The 18,926-nt window shown below is 42.5% G+C and overlaps 1 protein-coding gene across 8 annotated transcripts in view; it reads right to left on the bottom strand.

Annotated features, from left to right (window-relative positions):
* AFG2A (AAA ATPase AFG2A) overlaps positions 1-18,926 on the bottom strand; it is a 286,867-nt gene that overhangs the window by 236,603 nt on the left and 31,338 nt on the right. For all 8 annotated transcript variants that reach the window (XM_075929854.1, XM_075929857.1, XM_075929855.1 and 5 more), the window contains exon 10: positions 4,904-5,058. In XM_075929854.1, the coding sequence (XP_075785969.1) occupies positions 4,904-5,058 (155 nt within the window). The remainder of the gene's footprint in view (positions 1-4,903; positions 5,059-18,926) is intronic.

Raw genomic sequence — 18,926 nt, 5'->3', positions numbered from 1 at the left:
TTTACTTAAAAATGAAGCCTGCCCAACAAACCCCCAATTGGGGCCAAGCTCCCATCTGGCCACAGCATCATAACACTCCAGCACTCCCCTTTCCCCCAGATCCTAGATCTGAGCTTATCATACACTGGAACCCCTTGCCCTGAACCCCTTACATACCCCAACCCAAATTCCTGCCCCTCACATCCATAAGCCTGTGGCTTGCTTAGTACCCCAACCCCTCTATCTGACCCCAACACTGCCTGGCCTGGAGCCCCCTCCCCAAGCCAGCCTCCCCTTTTCCACCTCTTCCTGCATCCAGATTTCCTCTCAGATCTTGTACCTCTCACCCCTTCCCACACTCAAATCCCTCATTCCCACCCCAGAGCTTACACATCCTGTCTCAACCCAACAGGGTATAGCTAGACTGCAGGAGTTACTCCTCAAAAAGTAATGTTGCTTTTTTGGTTCGAACTAACACGTCCCAGCGCGCACTTTCACTTTCGAAACAGCTGTTGATTGGAGTAATGCGCCAGCGAGGTCATGCTAATGAAGTGCGGGATATTTAAATCCCTGCTTCATTGACTATTTTGAATGCCTACATTTGCATTCCCTATTGTTCGAACAAGGGTGCAAGTGTAGACATACCCTTATTTACCAAAACAGTAACATACATGATAGTGTTTACTCATAGCTTTTTTTTTTTTTTTTTTTTTTTTAAAGGGGGGTTGGAGTAGAAGAAGAAGCCTATCCTCACATAAATAAGCAGGTGAAAGCATCTGAAGATTAATGCTGTAATGTTAGTGCATGCACTAGCCAGGAAAAAAAAAATAACTGAAGGTACAGGACTCCAATGGAAGTAATGAATTACTTCTCATTAAACCAGATTGGTTTCCATTAGGGATTTTTTTTTTTTTTTGTTTAAGCCAGGATTTCTACAATATGATATGAACATAGTAAGCCTAGTGCAAGAAAGCACTTTGCACTGGTGTAAATTACTTCAGAGCATATAAGTAACATACCACAGTGCACCATGGCCTCCAGCCAGCTAATAAAGTGCTGGATGGAAAAATGGCCCAAATCCATGAACTGTAAATATTATACTGAAAAGAGGTGAAGGGGTGCGAGGAGAACTTATTATCATATTTATAACTAATGTTGGTTCCAGTTCTTGTGATGAGCAAACAATTCCAGAGATTTCCCCAACAGATGATCTGAGGCTGGACAATCACACATTATTACTCCAAACAGAGAAGTACGCTAGGACATAAATAGTCAATTATATTACTGGCACAAGAGCATGGGCCCCAAATATTTCTGCAATTGCGCCCATTTAGCTGCCAAGCTACTTGGTTTGCACTCACAATCAAGTACGTAGGCATTCAAACAGGTACTACTGTAAGTACAATTAATTGGATATGCCATTTTCCATCTTCTTTAATTGCAAGAGCAAGACTGTGCTTGCAATACTAGATTGATATCTAGCTACAAATCAGAAGGTAGTGTGCAATGCTGGGGACTCCTAGGAAGAGAGGACCCTCCCTAGAGTATTTTGTATTAGGGGACTCCCCCTGCACAATCCAAACAGTGCAATTGTCTCGATAGTCCCGACCACACGTATAGATTGAATGTCTCTCATCACAACACAGCTCCCATGTACAACTGTGTTACCACACCTTACCCCAGTCCAGTGGTTTTCCAACTTTTTTCCCCATGATCCAGTTGAAGAAAATTGTTGATGTCCATGACCTAACATGAATCCAATCAAGTGTAGGCTCCAGGGTGGGGCTAAGGAAGAGAGTTCCATCTCTGGAAGTGGGTCATGGCTGGGGTAGGAGAGGTTACCTCTAGCAGCTCCCACTCAGAAGTGCAGTGGGGATGCTACGGCAGGCTTCCTCTCTGTCCTGGCATCTCTCTCTCTGTGCTGCTCTCAGTCTTCAGCCCTCTCTAGCCTGGGGAAGTTTGTAGGTGACCCCTTTGCTTCCTTGAGTCTAGCCTGATCTGGATCCACTGCTTAAATTCAGTGTTCCTCTCACCTCTCTCTACTCTCAGGACTCTCTTCTTTCTAAAGTCTAGGTTCTAAACACTCGCTCAGGATTCTGAATTCCCAGGGACATTATATTCAACTAGAGCACACCTGGACTGGAAAAGGAGGGGTGTTCCATCTAATGGGTCAGTTGCCCTGTTACACAACATTACAATAAATGATCAGTGACCTATCTATTGCTGATTCACACTTGTCCCCTCGCACTAATAAAAATGTGACCATAAAACACATGTAGTCACTAAGGGTACATCTACACTGCTGCGCTATTCTGAATAATTTAGTCTGCATCTACACAGCAGGCAGTTTTTTCGAAATAGTGTCAAAATACTGTCAAGCTGGAAGACTTCTTACTCCAACTCCTGTAACCCTCATTGTATAAGGAGTAAGGCAAGTCAGAGGAAGAGTGCTCTATTTCAAAATAAGTGCTGTGTAGATGCTCCTTATTTCGAAATAAGATACACACTTGACGTAGCTCAATTTGTGTAGCTTATTTCGAGTTAAGCCCTGCAGTGTAGACACACCCTAATAGAAGCGCAATTACACCAACATAAATTGAACAGCTCTGATTAACACAGATATTTCTGCACATTCATTTTCCTTGTGTATGTTCTATGCATTGCTGTGGCATGCATACACAGAAAGTCAAAACCAGCCCCTATATAACTTGAAGAACTTCAGAAGTTTTGAAGATTGGGGTTTTTTAAATGCAAAACAGTATGATTTTGTAAGAATATGGGAAGACAGAATGTTATAAAAGGACTGATGCTTTCCTTGTATTCCTTACACCACCAATCCTGAAAAGATTTCTCTAGGCACAAGGAGTCCCAATGAAATTAATTAAGTCAGGCATGTCTTAAGTCTTGACAGAATGAGGTCTGTGTCTGGCTAAGCCCAAGGCCTGCTAATGTACAACACTTTTGGTGTACCACTTAAATAAAGAAATGGTTTTAAATAGCAGTCTGATGACTATGGTTATGGAAAAAGGGACTGCGACATAAGGAGGAAGGCACTGAGAAGAACAATAATTTAGACGCTAGCAGTAATGGTCAGGTCCCTAGCCTCGGACACAGGAGACCTAGTTTCAATTCCCTGTTATGCCACATACTTCCTCTGTGGCTTTAGGCACATACATTTACTGTGTGTCAGCCATCTGTAAAATGAGGATAATAGTACCTCCTTACCCCACAAGGGATTATTACAAGGATAAATAGACTTTGAGACATTCAGATAATAGGATCTATCCAGATAGAGCAAACTGAAATAGAGAGGGGCAGATTCCATTCTTGATTTCAGAAGTACTGATCCTGAATGTTGCGAGTGTAAATCCAGAATAATTCCACTGATTTCAATAGCATAACAAAACCAGATTTGTTCCATAGTGCATAATATATAGACTATAAAATGGAGTATACCATTCAACGTTTTGATTTCTTGTTTCGTAGTTTGGGAATAACTACTTATCACTGTGTGGCTGTGTTGATTCATCTTTGCACAATGATGTTTAATAACTTTCTTACAGGTTATTTTTGGTCTTAGAGTGGATTTATATGCCTTTTTTGGTTTTCTGGAATTTTCTTAATATAAAAGCACAAATATTTATTTTGCCAATATTAAGATAAATGTGAAGGATATACATCCTTCTATGTATTTGCTTATTCACATGCACAGTAATTATATGCTCTCAGGTTCCTTAAGTGGCTCCCACTCATCACAATAGCTAGCAAATAAATGACAAAAGATAGACTGAACTTTTAAAAAAATGTTAACAGAATCAGCATCCATGTTAAGTTGAAATGATACCTGTACATTTTTTTTCCCGAGTTGTAACTAATTTTTCAGGTGAGTGAGTAGCGTATTCACACACAACTGTGAAGGCAAAGTGATCACTTAAGAAACACTGCTGACCAGTAATGACTCACACAGGAGGTCTAATGTTGCTCTTAATTAAACCTTTGCAATCTCATTGAAGCCAACAAAGTTGCAGAAGTATGACAGTCCCAAGGATTTCAGTGATTCAAATCTTGTTTCACTATGCAATTTATCAGCTGGGCTCCATACACTCACTCAAGCCTTTTCATAGCCTTGTTTCAACAGATTTTGGTGGCAAAAGCCAATGTTTTGTTTCTAATTGAATTGGTTGCTGCAATATTAGAGGCTTAGAAGCGAAGACCTGTTCAGTGCCTGTTTTAAGCTTACATGGTGTGACGGCGCGTTGGGGGTCCCCCGTCTCCTGCACCCCGAAATGGCACAAACAGACTGCACCAGCCGGTGGAATAGAGGAAGTTTATTGCCTCTCCAGGATACAGTACAGCACAGATGTAATCTGGTCACAGAGCTGGGCTAGGATGCCTCAGGCCCCCTTGAGATGGGGGAGACCGGGCCCCTAAACTCCAGCCCCTTTCCCTAGGCTGTCTCCTCCATGCTCCCAGACAGCCAGCCAACTAACTCTCTTCCAGCCCTGCCCCCCCAGCCAGGGCAGCATTCCACCTTCCTTTGTTCCTCTCCATGGGGGGGTGTCTGGCCATACTGGTTTGCATAGTGACTCATCCTGTTTTGCTGGGTCGTGGTACCCACGGCAGCCAGTGGGGGTTACCCCAGAGCCAGCAGCATAGAAACCAGCCAGGTACCCCCACTACGTCACAGTACATGGTTAGACTTTTAATCAATTATCCTATTCAGATCTTGAGAACAGAGTATAAGTTAACATAAGACTGCAGTGCCTACTTTTCACGCTGAATAACCAATGCCAACACCAAAACAAATTTAACATGTAAGAAAAATGATGCACGAACATTTATTGGAGACCTCTCTTAGCCTCATTATGAGTTTACAAGGTTTAACTTTAACAACGTCTCTAATGTTCTGTGGAATGTGACTTACTTTTGGCACATCAATAGCTACCTCCCTCATGGCGCTGGGCCTGATATCATTCATCCCCTGCAGGAAGTCATTGAGAGTAACCATCACTGACCCAGCCATCTCGTTGTCTAACAGGTTAGTTTGTTCTCCCAGTGCTCTGCGCAAAGCACACAAACCTGCAAAGAAAATTGAACACATGTAGACGTCTGTTTCCCATAAATACAGAATGGACAACATAGACATGAACAAAACACTGCAGCATTGGCAAGGATATGATCTTCAAACAAAGTCCCAACATCAGGCTCTGGCTAATCAGGCTCTGGCTAACTGGGAAGGAGATTTGATGACCACGCGTGCACATAGATCCCAATGATAGAATGTAATAGCCGTAATTCCCAGGAAATTCATCCCAGGGTAGATGGGAGGACGACAAGAAAAACTACCAGTAGTTTAGATGATATTTTATAGCCTCTTATGAGAAAAAAAATATTTAGAACAGGTATTATGGGACCCATCAATTCATGTCTTATCTGCCCCCTGCCAATGCAGAACTGGGCCGGAGTGTTCCTTTGCCCAGTTTACTAATATGATTTAAAGTGATGAGATTTCTGCTGGGTTCACTGCATGATTTCACTGTTTAATAAACTTCAGCATTAGGTTTTTCTTCCTGTTCAGTCCATTTCCCCCAGTATTCTGGATATTGTGTTGAATTACCATAAATAATGCCTCCCTCGCTCTCCACGGTGTTCATATTAGGGATGCAAGTGAGTAGTCGACTACTCGCATTCCCCAGCAGCAAAGGAGGGGCGGGGGGGAGAGGTTACTTAAAAGCCGGTTCCCCCCTAACACCGTCTCCACAGTGCTGCCTCCCCCCACTCCTGTGCTGCTGCCACTGGCTATGGGCAGTGGCTGCTCCGCATCCCACGGGCTGGCTGCAAACAGTGGCTGCTCCGGCAGCAGCCCCAGTCCACAGAGGATTCCAGCGTGGACCTCACCCCCCCATGGATAGGGGCTGCTGGTCCCGGCACGAGCCAGGACTGAGCAAGCCTGGCTCAATCCCGGCTCGCGCCAGGTCCAGGAGCTACCCTCGCTGTGGCTTTGCAGTTTAAATGTAGTAGAGCCAGGCTGCACGCTGGCCCAGCTCTTACTACATTTAAACTGCACAGCCACAGTGGGTGGTAGCTCCCAAAAGCTTCCTCCCTTATCAAATAATCAACTACACGATTAGCTAATTACTTGCTTCCTAATATCCCTAGTTCATACCTTTCAAACACTTATAGCTCTCCTTCGCTCCTCTGTTTAGCCAAACCATTCACAGAAATTTCCTTTATTCTTTCCCTATAATACAGTCCTTCAGAAACATTATTCACGCCCCTCCCCCTTTTGATTTATCAATATTTTTTTAAGTAGAGAAGCTCCCAAAGAGGCATGGATCAATGTTCTCATCCCACTCCCCATTGGTACCTGGACCAGGCAAGGGAAGACAATGATCCACCTAACAGATTAAAATCAGTGATGAATTTGTACACGTGCAAAGTAATAGTATGATCCAAAACTAACACTATTCTATATGGGATCTCACCATTTCATATGGAGAGGGACTACCAACTTCTTGTCCTGTGAAGTGATACTTAACATTATGCTGCCCAAAAGCACCTTAGCTATCCTTCCCCTTCAGTTTGTGTCTTTCAAGATTTACTCCCATTTTGTTCTTCCTTCCTCTGTTTCCAGCCTTGATCATGACACTATCAATTTAACTGTATGACTTTCAAGTTTTATTTTTAACAGTTTAACCAAAGTAGCTTACAAAAATATGTGGTATCAATTTGACATAAATGAGCCATGCAAACAGAAACAAATATTTAACTTAATTATTTCAATACTTAACTAAACAAAATGTCAATGAATGTTGCAATAAAGCACAATAATGATAAGGGATATGCTGTTTATGAAATAAAAATGGCTTTCCTATCAGAGATTACTTTATATTTTCTATGGAAGCGCTACAACTTGTACGTACAAGATTTCTGACAATCACGGGAATTCTAGCTTTTCTACAATATGTGCAATGTGTGAATAGATAGAATGTCCCCCCTGTGTATCAGTACAGCTGGTGTATCTCCATAAACTGCCAAGTATTACAGACCATGAACACCTGCATTCAATACACAATCTCTTTAATACAATAAAAATGTTTGTAGTTCAGATTTTACCCAAGTGTGGAACATTTAGAACTAACAGGATATATAAATAAAAACATTGCATGAGGTCAAATGGGAAATTGCAAAGCTGGTTCAACATCATTTAAAGGATTTCAGGAGAGATTTTTTGTTTGTGTTTCTTTTTCCTTTTTCTCTCTATTTTTAAACAGTTCATTTTTTCAAAAGAACGATTACGCAACAGGATGTCATTTTAATCACACACATTTGTGATTTCACAGCCACATGCCCAAGCAAAAAAAAACCCCACCAAATGAGTTAATCACATTATGTTATTGCACTTATATGACTGAAGGGATTTTGTATTGGTTTCTAAACCTATGCTTTGCATTTGATCATAAGTATTTATGAAGAATTTTCACAAGGTACCAATGACTTAAATGAATATCTCACTGTTTTAGAGAAGTTATGTCACAAGAGAAAGCAAATAATTGACCCAACTCTGTTCTTCATTTATAAATATCCTTTCTATCAGGTGCACTTTTTTATCACAAAAACCCATGTGATGAAATTTGTAACCATATCATGACTCCCTTTTTCATTTTTAAAGGGATAATTCAATTTTCAGTCATAGTAACATAAAAATGCCCAAAGGGAACACCATTCTTATGTATTACCACTGACCATGTCAAGTCAAACCCTGCCCAGGCTGTTAACTATATCAAAGTAAAGCTTCAGCGATCGGTAGTGTGTTTGAAATGCATCAGCTCTGATCCAGAACAGGGATAAAAAGGTCACAGCTCTCCAAACAAAGCCTGAACTCATTAAAGAATGTGTGTATACATGCCAATACGCAGGTCAGTATTTAATTGAAACAATGTTTTACATTTAAACAATAATAAAAAACAGATTGAAAACGAGAGCATGATTCTTTCTGTTTCCCCTTGTTATCATAATCATTCCTCCTGCCCTCCCCACTGACCCCTGCCTGAAGGGAGGAAAAAAAACACTTATTAACCAGGTAAGGATACTGTCAATGGCCTTCCAGGAGGGGGGAAAAAAACCCACATCTCTACCTTGAACCATGGAAAAGATGTATTTAATGTAAGGAAATCTAAGGTCATATATAATATATGCAGCTAAAAAAAAAATTTTGAAACTCTCCCCCAAGGAGTACCCGCAGATTTCTTGCTACGCAGGTCTAAACTTTTGAACTCTTATTCCATGCAATTTTTATACTATATCCTAGAAAACAGTGAACAACATTCAATACTTGCTTATCTGAAAGACCCATTTGGTTTCTGCATATGAGTAGATCCCTGCAAATCCGTGGGTATCTGCAAGTATCCAGATCTGCAGATGGAGATATCTGCAGCTCATTCTTGCAGATACAAATACGGATACAACATTCTATATTTGTGCATATATAGATGAGCCTCTTCATAGGATCTGTTGGGAGTCAGATACAGTTTATCTTCTATTGTAAACTGGCTCTGAGAGCACATTTATGTATCAGTTTTGCTTAACCCTATTCAGACACCACCCATGTCCAGTGGATTAATGAGCAGTCAGATTATATTAATTCTGACGAATTCTGCAGTGCCACTCCTGCAGTCCTCTCACAGATCCATAGCCCTTACTCACATGAGTAGTCCTGCTGAAATAAAGTAAACAAAAACAACAACACAACAAAACTAGGAGTCATGCTAGGAGTCTACTACAGGCCACCTACCCAAGTGGAAGAAGTGGATGAGGCTTTTTTTAAACAACTAACAAAATCATCCAAAGCCCAAGATTTGGTGGTGATGGGAGACTTCAACTATCCAGATATATGTTGGGAAAATAACACAGCGGGACACAGACTATCCAATAAGTTCTTGGACTGCATTGGAGACAACTTTTTATTTCAGAAGGTTGAAAAAGCTACCAAGGGGAAGCTGTTCTAGATTTGATCCTAACAAATAGGGAGGAACTACTTGAGAATTTGAAAGTGGAAGGCAGCTTGGGTGAAAGTGATCATGAAATCACAGAGTTCACAATTCCATGGAAGGGTAGAAGGGAGAACAGCAAAACAGAGACAATGGATTTCAGGAAGGCGGATTTTGGTAAGCTCAAAGAGCTGATAGGTAAGGTCCCTTGGGAATCGAGACTGAGGGGAAAAACAACTGAAGAGATTAGCAGTTTTTCAAAGGGACATTGTTAAGGGCCCAAAAGCAAGCTATTCAATGTGTCGGAAAGATAGAAAATATGGCAAAAGACCACCTTGGCTTAACCACGAGATCTTGCATGATCTAAAAATAAAAAAGGAGTCATATAAAAAATGGAAAGTAGGACAAATTATAAAGGATGAATATAGGCAAACAGCACAGGAATGCAGGGGCAAGATTAGAAAGGCAAAGGCACAGAACGAGCTCAAACTAGCTACGGGAATAAAGGGAAACAAGAAGACTTTTTAATAAATACATTAGAAGCAAGAGGAAGACCAAGGAGAGGGTAGGCCCACTGGTCAGTGAGGAGGGAGAAACAGTAACAGAAAACTTGGAAATGGCAGAGATGCTCAATGACTTCTTTGTTTCGGTCTTCACCGAGAAGTCTGAAGGAATGCCTAACATAGTGAATGCTAGTGAGAAGGGAGTAGTTTTAGAAGGTAAAATAAAAAAAGAACAAGTTAAAAATCACCTAGAAAAGTTAGGTGCCTGCAAGTCACCAGGGCCTGATGAAATGCATCCTAGAATACTCAAAGAGCTGATAGAGGAGGTATCTGAGCCTCTATCTAACATCTTTGGAAAATCATAGGAGACAGGAGAGATTCCAGAGGACTGGAAAAGGGGAAATATAATGCCCATCTATAAAAAGGGAAATCAGAACAACCCAAGAAACTACAGACCAGTTAGTTTAACTTCTGTGCCAAGGAAGATAATAGAGCAAGTAATTAAGGAAATGGTCTGTAAACACTTGGAAAGTGGCAAGGTGATAGGGAACAGCCAGCATGGATTTGTAAAGAACAAATCACATCAAACCAATCTGATAGCTTTCTTTAATAGGATAACAAGTCTTGTGGATAAGGGAGAAGTGGTGGATGTGGTATACCTAGACTTTAGTAAAGGTGTTTGATAAGAACTCGCATGATACTCTTATCAATAAACTAGGTAAATACAACTTAGATGGGGCTACGATAAGGTGGGTGCATAACTGGCTGGATAACCGTACTCAGAGAGTAGTTATTAATGGTTCACAATCCTGCTGGAAAGGTATAACAAGCGGGGTTCCGCAGGGGTCTGTTTTGGGACCGGCTCTGTTCAATATCTTCATCAACAATTTAGATATTGGTATAGAAAGTACGCTTATTAAGTTTGCAGATAATACCAAGCTGGGAGGGGTTGCAACTAATCTGCAGGATAGGGTCATAATTCAAAATGACCTGGACAAATTGGAGAAATGGTCTGAGGTAAATTGGATGAAGTTTAATAAAGACAAATGCAAAGTGCCCCACTTAGGAAGGAAGAATCAGTTTCACACATACAGAATGGGAAGCGACTGTCTGGGAAGGAGTACGGCAGAAAGCGATCTAGGGGTTATAGTGGACCACAAGTTGAATATAAGTCAGCAGTGTGATGCCGTTGCAAAGAAAACAAACATGATTCTGGGATGCATTAAGAGGTGTGTTGTGAGCAAGACACGAGAAGTCATTCTTCCTCTCTACTCTGCACTGGTTAGGCCTCAATTGGAATATTGTGTTCAGTTCTGGGCACCGCATTTCAAGAAAGATGTGGAAAAATTGGAGCAGGTCCAGAAAAGAGCCACAAAAATGATTAAAGGTCTAGAGAACATGATCTATGAGGGAAGGCTGAAGGAATTAGGTTTGTTTAGAAAAGAGAAGATTGAGGAGGGACATGATAGCAGTTTTCAGATATCTAAAAGGGTGTTATAAGGAGGAGGGAGAAAACTTGTTCATCTTGGCCTCTGGGGATAGAACAAGAAGCAATGGGCTTAAACTTCAGCAAGGGAGGTTTAGGTTGGACATTAGGAAAAAGTTCCTAACTGTCAGGGTAGTCAAACACTGGAATAAATTGCGCAGGGAGATTGGAATCTCCATCTGTGGAGATATTTAAGAGTAGGTTAGATAAATGTCTATCAGGGATGGTCTAGACAGTATTTGGTCCTGCCATGAGGGCAGGGGACTGGACTCGATGACCTCTCAAGGTCCCTTCCTGTCCTAGTATTCTATGATTCTATGAAAACTGACTACTTGGAAAGCTAACTCAAGATGGCATATTGTGAGTAAGGGTTGCAGGATCAGACCCTTGCACTGTACTCCATGCACAATGGGGACTTAACTTGGTGTACAGAAAGGGAGTACATTCCATGGAGAGGAACACTGCTTCACAAGCTAAGCATAAATAGAAAACTAAAAGAAACAAAAACATATATGAGTGTATGAGATTCATTGTCAAAAACAATGGGAAAAAACAGTTTGTTCCACTCCCCGACATTGTATGTTATCCCTCACAAATTCATCCTGTCTAAGGTCAGAGGAAGGAAAGAGGACAGAGGAAACAAGTGGATTGTACAATTTGTCATAGTACAGCTGTTTTCTGTCTCTTATGAACTATGATGCAGGTAGCACTGTTTACCTTTTAGGATATTCTGGTTCCTAACTATGGTCAGGTGTCAGCATATACAACAGGATTGCACAGAGACAAGTGCAAGAATAATTACTCCCAACTAGCTACATTTTAAACTTAAAAAACGACAAATAGTCTGGTAGCACCTTTAGAGACTAACAAAACCTATAGATGTAGCTAAATTTTGTCAGTCTATTAGGGTATGTCTACACTAAAGCGTTATTTCCAAATATCTAATTTCAAAATAGTTATTTGGAAATAGCTTATTTCGAAATAACGCGTCTACACACAAAATGCATTTTGAAATAGCATTTTGCTACTTCGAAATAGCGCATCCACACTAAGTGGACGTTGAATCGCATTTAAGGCTGGTTGGAACCAGTTCCGGCAGGGCATCAAGTCAGGAGTTACTTTGCCTAACTCAATGAGGGACAGCAAAGCATTTTGTCTCTGCATGCTCTGGTTGCCCTCACTCGGGACACCACAGCACTCTGCAACATGGAGCGAGAGCTACCCTAGGGCGCTTTCTGCAGGCTGCCATCCGGGAGGTCCATCGGGGGGGATGTCAGTATTCAGGAGTCCCTGCAGGAGAGCTTCCACCCTGAGGAGCTCTAAGAGCCTCCCTGGTATGCCCCACTTGGGGCTTGTGTCTCATTCCTCCCTCATGTCCTTCCACTTACCCCTTCTTAACCCCCCTTCCTGATGTCAAATAAAATACATGTATTTTCATGAACACAAACTCTTTTTATTTAACAAAATTGGGGGGAGGGAATGAAACTCTGGTGAGACTGGGGAAAGAAAGCGGGAGAGGAGAGGAGAGGAGAGGAGAGGAGAGAGGGTGGGGAGATGGGAGGGGGAAACCTGGGAGGACGGAGCTGGAAGGAGGAAGCAAGGGGAAGAAAGGGGAGGAGAAGCTCAGGGTTCAGGGGTGGGGGTCTTGCCAGACCAACTTGATTTTCATGCAAACCTGCTCCTGGGTTCGCATGTGGCCTTTGGTGGCCAGTCTGGCAGCTGTCCTGCCATAGACGGCCACGTTCCCCTGTCTAGTGTGGAGCTCATGGACACTGGGGGCATCCCCCCAAACCTGAATAGGGTCCATCATCTCCGCCCTGGACCAGGAAGGTGCCCGCCTTCTCTAGGCCCTAGCAGGCTTCTGGGAGCTAGCAGATGCGGTGGAGGGCTGGCTGCCAGTGGCTTGCTGGCTCGTGTTTTGGGGCCACTGGGTCAGGGGCAGTGACTGCTGGCTCTGGGCTGGCAGGCTTGGAGCTGGCACAGGCACTTTGGCCAGATTCTACCCATTTAAGGGCTCCGGGGATGGGGGGAGGGAGAGGAGTTTTCCTGGTTGTGACCAGAGTGGCCAGCAGGGCACCCTGGGAAGGGCTGGAGGCCCTCTATTTCTAAATAAGCATCTATACAGCGCTTATTTCGAAATAGCACCAATTTCGAAATTGGTGCTATTTCTCGTGGAATGAGGTTTACCAATTTTGAAATAAGCCCTCCGCTATTACGATTTAATTTTGAAATAGCGGTTTGGCTGTGTAAATGCTAGGAAAGTTATTTCGAAATAACTTTGCTGTGTACACACACACACACACACACACACACACACACACACACACACACACAGAAAACATAAATTATGCACTAAATGCATGGACACCCAACACATATGTACTATCGGTTTGACAGACTGAGCATACACAATATATGTGGAAATGGATGTGACAAAGTACATTTATTGTGTTCCTTTGGCTGTCTAATTTCCAGTCTTTCATTATCCCATTTCTCCCAGATGTGTTCTAACATTCCAATCCAAGTTTGGCTTCCAACAACTGCAATTTTAATTTTAAGACAACTTGCAAAAGAAATCTTTTTTCTTTCCCTACCATTTTGAAGCTTTCCTACAAACTTATAACAGCCCATAGCATAAGATTGATCTTGATCATTGTCTTCGGCCCACCCTCTCTGGGGCACCTGGTGCCGGCCACTGTCGGCAGACAGGCTACTGGGCTAGATGGACCTTTGGTCTGACCCAGTACGTCCGTTCTTATGTTCTAAGATACCAACCATTCTGCCTTACATCAGTGACAAATTTCAAGTCCAATACCTTGTTACCCTGGAGGAATAGAAATTGGAGATTTATACCATTTGGAGAGGCAAATTTTCAGGTTTGAAAAGGCACACACATGGAGCACTAGCATCTGTTCTTCACAGGCTAAAAGATATGTTATTTAAGCATATTCAGATAGGCTTATGTATAGAAAAACTGCTTTAGATATTAATTCATTAACATTGTTCATTCCTTTCAATTTCTGTAGGCACGCGTTAACTAGAGCACCTGACGTTATAGAAGATTTACCAGCACTCATTAGAGATGACCAGCATAATTCATGAGAGAGGGCCAAACTTATGTCAAGATATAAGTTATACCTAACCACCATACATTGTATGTGTGTCTCTCCCATTCTCTCATACACATTTACTCCTGAACATACTGTACTGTCTCAACAATGGATTTTCAAAAGTGAAAGGCTATTACAAAAGTTACCAGTTGTCTGTTTTACCTAGCACAGAATGATTCACTTTTACATAGTGGAGGGAGATTGTCTGTGTGATTGTGAATAGGAAAGAATGTATCTGAGAGACAATCTTCCATCCAATTTTTAAATTTAGCAACCATCCTCCCTCCGATTTGTAATCATGTAACTTATACGTGGCAACTACGGCAACTGCTGATATGAAAAACAACACAAGGAAGTATTTTATGCATTTCTGGCTGTTTTTACTGAAATTTAGCAGCTGGAAACAGAGAGGAAAGACAGCACCAGGTGACCAGCCAGCTCCCTGCGGACCATTAGCTAGTGTTCCCATAGACCACAGTGCTGGGACAACTCACACCATCACAGCATCAACAAGTTTAGATAAATACTTTAATGTGCATCTTTTAAAAAGTATATCACCCAAGGAATTTTTAATGCCTCCATCTGGACAAAATGACATTCATTGGAGGAGAAATGTGCGCATGAAAGTGTTATAGCTTTTAACTTAATCTCTAATCATAAATGTGTGCCTAATATAGAAAGGGTGTTTATTACAAAAGCAAAAACTGTATTTTACTTCTGAAGCCATATTCTATAATCTGCATTAACTTCCAAAATGATATGGAAAAATCCCTGAAGAACTTTTATGTGCTGTTTGCACAGGAAAGATAATGCCCTTAAATCCTCTGTAACCATAATATAGCAAGTTCACTCAGCTAACCTAAGCACTAATCTACTGAAAGGATTGTGTACATAATTTATAGTCCTCCATGAATAGTCTGACATTGCTGGAACATGTCTACAGAACTGAGCAGAAGCTGGTGGAAGGTACAAAGAGGGAAACTGGAGAGGATGAGGAATTGCATCTAAAAGTTCTAGTCCACAGGAAAGAATTTACTCACACACTCTTTATAGTAAAACTAAAAACCAAACTCAAATAAAAATAGGATAACATAGCACCTTTATTTCCAAGGCACTCAAGTATAAGACTCCTTGATTACGGTTGGCCACAAGTTCACAAGAAAGAAAAAGGTCGCCTGCTATTATGACAATGTAATGGCAAACACAGGGTGAGTGGCAAAACTTAGTCTAATCATGACGATTCCACAAATCAGAATGCAGTTATGTTAAGAAAAGATTAAATGAAAACGCAATCTTCTCACCTGCTTCACAATCACATCTGCTTATTTTACACACAAATACACAGTTGTAGATTTTTACTCAAGAGTTACTAGGCATACAAACATGAGCCAAACCCTTCTCTGGCTTGAGCATTACCCACATTTTTAACTAAATTCCATCTGCAGACTTTTTTACTTCTGAAGAATTAAGCCAAAGAGAACCTGGTCCAATTTTGCAAATTCATCCTGAGATTTTAATGTTGGCAGTTAAAAAATATATATTTTTTAACTTTTCAAGAGTACTTTTTATCTGGAACTCATACAGAGCCAACATTCATGGAACCTTCAGAGCTCCCTTTTTCACACTACATTTCAGAAGTAGCTGAGTTTTAAATTCTGGATATTTTAGAGAAAATCAGTGCCAATTACTGAAGAATTCATTTTCATCTCAGATACTGATCTCTGGCCTCATCAAAACATAGGGCAAAGGTCCCACTGACTTCAATATGGCCTGGATTTCACCCCAAAATATGTAAAATATATATATATCTCCCTCCATTTGTGTAAGTTATATATGAAATTATACAACAGATAAGAGTTCAAAGACAAAGAACCAAACAAAAAAAGAACCTGAATCCCAGTCATCATTTGGGAGAAACAGGATCAGACAACATCACAACACCAGCTCCATTCAATCTCAAATGACTTACTTTTCCTGAAAAGGTCAGTTACTATAATCTTTCATAACCAAGGGGCTTTTTCCTTCTAAAATCTCTCTCCAGGTAAAGGGACAGGGAACAAAGGATGTTATCAAATGAAAGCCTTAATACTTCACATTTCAAATAGTTTCACCCTTTTTCCTTCTTTTATCTTGGGTTAAAAGGGTTTTTAATGGTGTATTTGCCTCTGCACTAACCAAGCTAAGGCCTCAGTATGCCAAGCCTGTACCTTGTTTAACACTGTTTAATACTGGATCCTGCTGGGGTTATATTGACTCTATCAGCTCATCTATGCAATCTATGTTAATATAATGGCAGTATTGCACTATGTCCAAAACCAGCACTCTCCACAAGCACTGTAGTGTGTGGGGATTACAGCATTTATTCCACAATGCCCAACACACCTCCCTCATGCTATCTGGGAGCAGGGACATGATATTTAGGATACATCATGACGACCTGGTCACAACTTTTGCTTTTCTACAAAAGCTGGGAATAATTCTCTTCTGTATTGCACGCAGTGAGAGGCAGGGGTCACATTGAGGAAAACCTACCATAATCCCCCCACGCCAGTGCAGAATAACTGGGGTCTGGAGGCCCCAAGCACACCGTGAAGAGCAGTCACTGCAGCACAAGCCACTGCATGATTCCCTCACCAAGACACATTTTTCCATCCATGTGCAGAATACAGTTTACAAGAAACACACCTCCTAGGTTCTTTTCCTAGCTCTGCCCAAGTATGAACATGGTCAAGTTACAAACTCTATACAGAAAGTGATCATGTTTGCTGCCTTAAAGGGCACTGTAAAGCTGACAAACATTTGTAGAGGAGTCTGTGATACTTGGATGAAAATATGAACTATATATTTATTTGTCCATATACAGAACAGAATTACTGCCAGCGGGTATGTCTACACTACAAAGTTAATTCGAACTAACAGACGTTAGTTCGAATTAACTTTGATAGGTGCTACACTAGCGCTCCGCTAGTTCGAACTTAATTCGAACTAGCGGAGCGCTTAATTCGAACTAGGTAAACCTCATTTTACGAGGACTAACGCCTAGTTTGAATTAGCTAGTTTGAATTAAGGGCTGTGTAGCCACTTAATTCGAACTAGTGGGAGGCTAGCCCTCCCCAGCTTTCCCTGGTAGCCACTCTGGGCACCACCAGGGAAACTTGTCTGCCCCCCTCCTGGCCCCGGACCCCTTAAAGGGGCACGGGCTGGCTACGGTGCCTGTGCCAGGTGCAAGCCTGCCAGCACCCAGCCAGCAGACCCTGCACCTGGCACGGCTCGAGGCAGCCACCCGCTGCCACCCAGCCCTCCGCCTCTTCCCGGGATCAGGCTGGCAGCTCCCAGGAGCCTGCCCGGGTCCACACCAGGCGGGCGTCCGCCTGGTCTAGTGCGGAGATTGTGGACCTCATCCATGACTTACGCACTAAGCACAGGAAAGTGGCCGTCTAGGGCAGGAGAGCTGCCAGCCTGGCCACCCGGGAGCAGGTTGGCATGAAAATCAAGGGGGTCCACTGAGACCCCCGACCCTGAGCCCTGAGCTTAGAATGTCCGTACTGGGTCAGACCAAAGGTCCATCTAGCCCAGTAGCCTGTCTGCCGACAGTGGCCAACACTAGGGACCCTGGAGGGGACGGACCGAAACAATGACCAAGCCATTTGTCTCGTGCCATCCATCTCTAGCCTTCCACAAACAGAGGCCAGGGACACCCTGGCTAATAGCACTCCATGGACCCAACCTCCATGACTTTATCTCACTTCTCTTTAAACTCTGTTATAGTTCTAGCCTTCACAGCCTCCTGCAGCAAGGTGTTCCACAGGTTGATTATTTGCTTTGTGAAAAAGAACTTTCTGTTATTAGTTTGAAGCCTGCTACCCATTCATTTCATTTGGTGTCCTCTAGTCCTTCTATTATGGGAACTAATGAAGAACTTTTCTTTATGCACCCTCTCCACACCACTCATGCCTTTATAGACCTCTATCATATCCCCCCTCAGTCTCCTCTTTTCTAAGCTGAGAAGTCCCAGTCTCTTTAGCCTGTCTTCATATGGGACCTGTTCCAAACCCCTGATCATTTTCGTTGCCCTCCCCTCTCCCACCCTCTCTCTTCCCCTCTCCCACCTCCTTTTCCCAGTCTCCCCGAGTTTTGTTCAATAAAGAGAGTTTCTGTTTTTGAACACACATGTCCTTTATTTTGTACATCAGGAAGGGGGGCTAGGGAGGGGTAAGTGGAAGGAGGTGAGGGAGGAATGGGGTACGAGCCCCCGATGGGGAGGACTGGGGTGGCTCTGTGGGCTTCTCGGGGTGGAAGCTCTCCTGAAGCCCCTTGATTGACCCCCCCTCCGGATGGCAGCCTGCGGCAAGTGCAGCCGGGCTGATGGCCGAGTGCTGTGATGTGCCGAGTGTGGGCACTCAGGGCACTCCAAGCCAGGACTGCTTTGCAAGCGGGGAACCCCTGAGAACTGTCTGTCCGGGGTGGGTTCAGGTCCCTTTAAGCACAGCCCTCGGCTAGCCTGAGGCAGCAGCTCCACACTCTAAGTCATCATTTGATGCCCTGCCAGCACTGTTCCAGCCATTCTTAACCTCAGTTCAGGGTCCACTCAGTGTGGACATGCTAGTTGGAATTAGCAAAACGCTAATTCGAACTAATTTTTAAGTCTAGATGCACTAATTCGAATTAGCTTAGTTCGAATTAACTAACTAAGTTAGTTCAAATTAGTGCTGTAGTGTAGACATACCCAGCTTTCCTTAGAAAAACAGAAGTTGTGAACACGTAGTCATTATATGTATGTGCTCACATAAATAGGCAAGAATGAGAAATTGACCAAGGCAGAGACATGCATAGGGTTTAAATAAATTACTCAGCATTT

This window comes from Pelodiscus sinensis, chromosome 5, assembly GCF_049634645.1.
Source record: "Pelodiscus sinensis isolate JC-2024 chromosome 5, ASM4963464v1, whole genome shotgun sequence".
NCBI lineage: Eukaryota > Metazoa > Chordata > Testudines > Trionychidae > Pelodiscus > Pelodiscus sinensis.
This window is presented reverse-complemented; position numbering and strand designations above follow the sequence as displayed.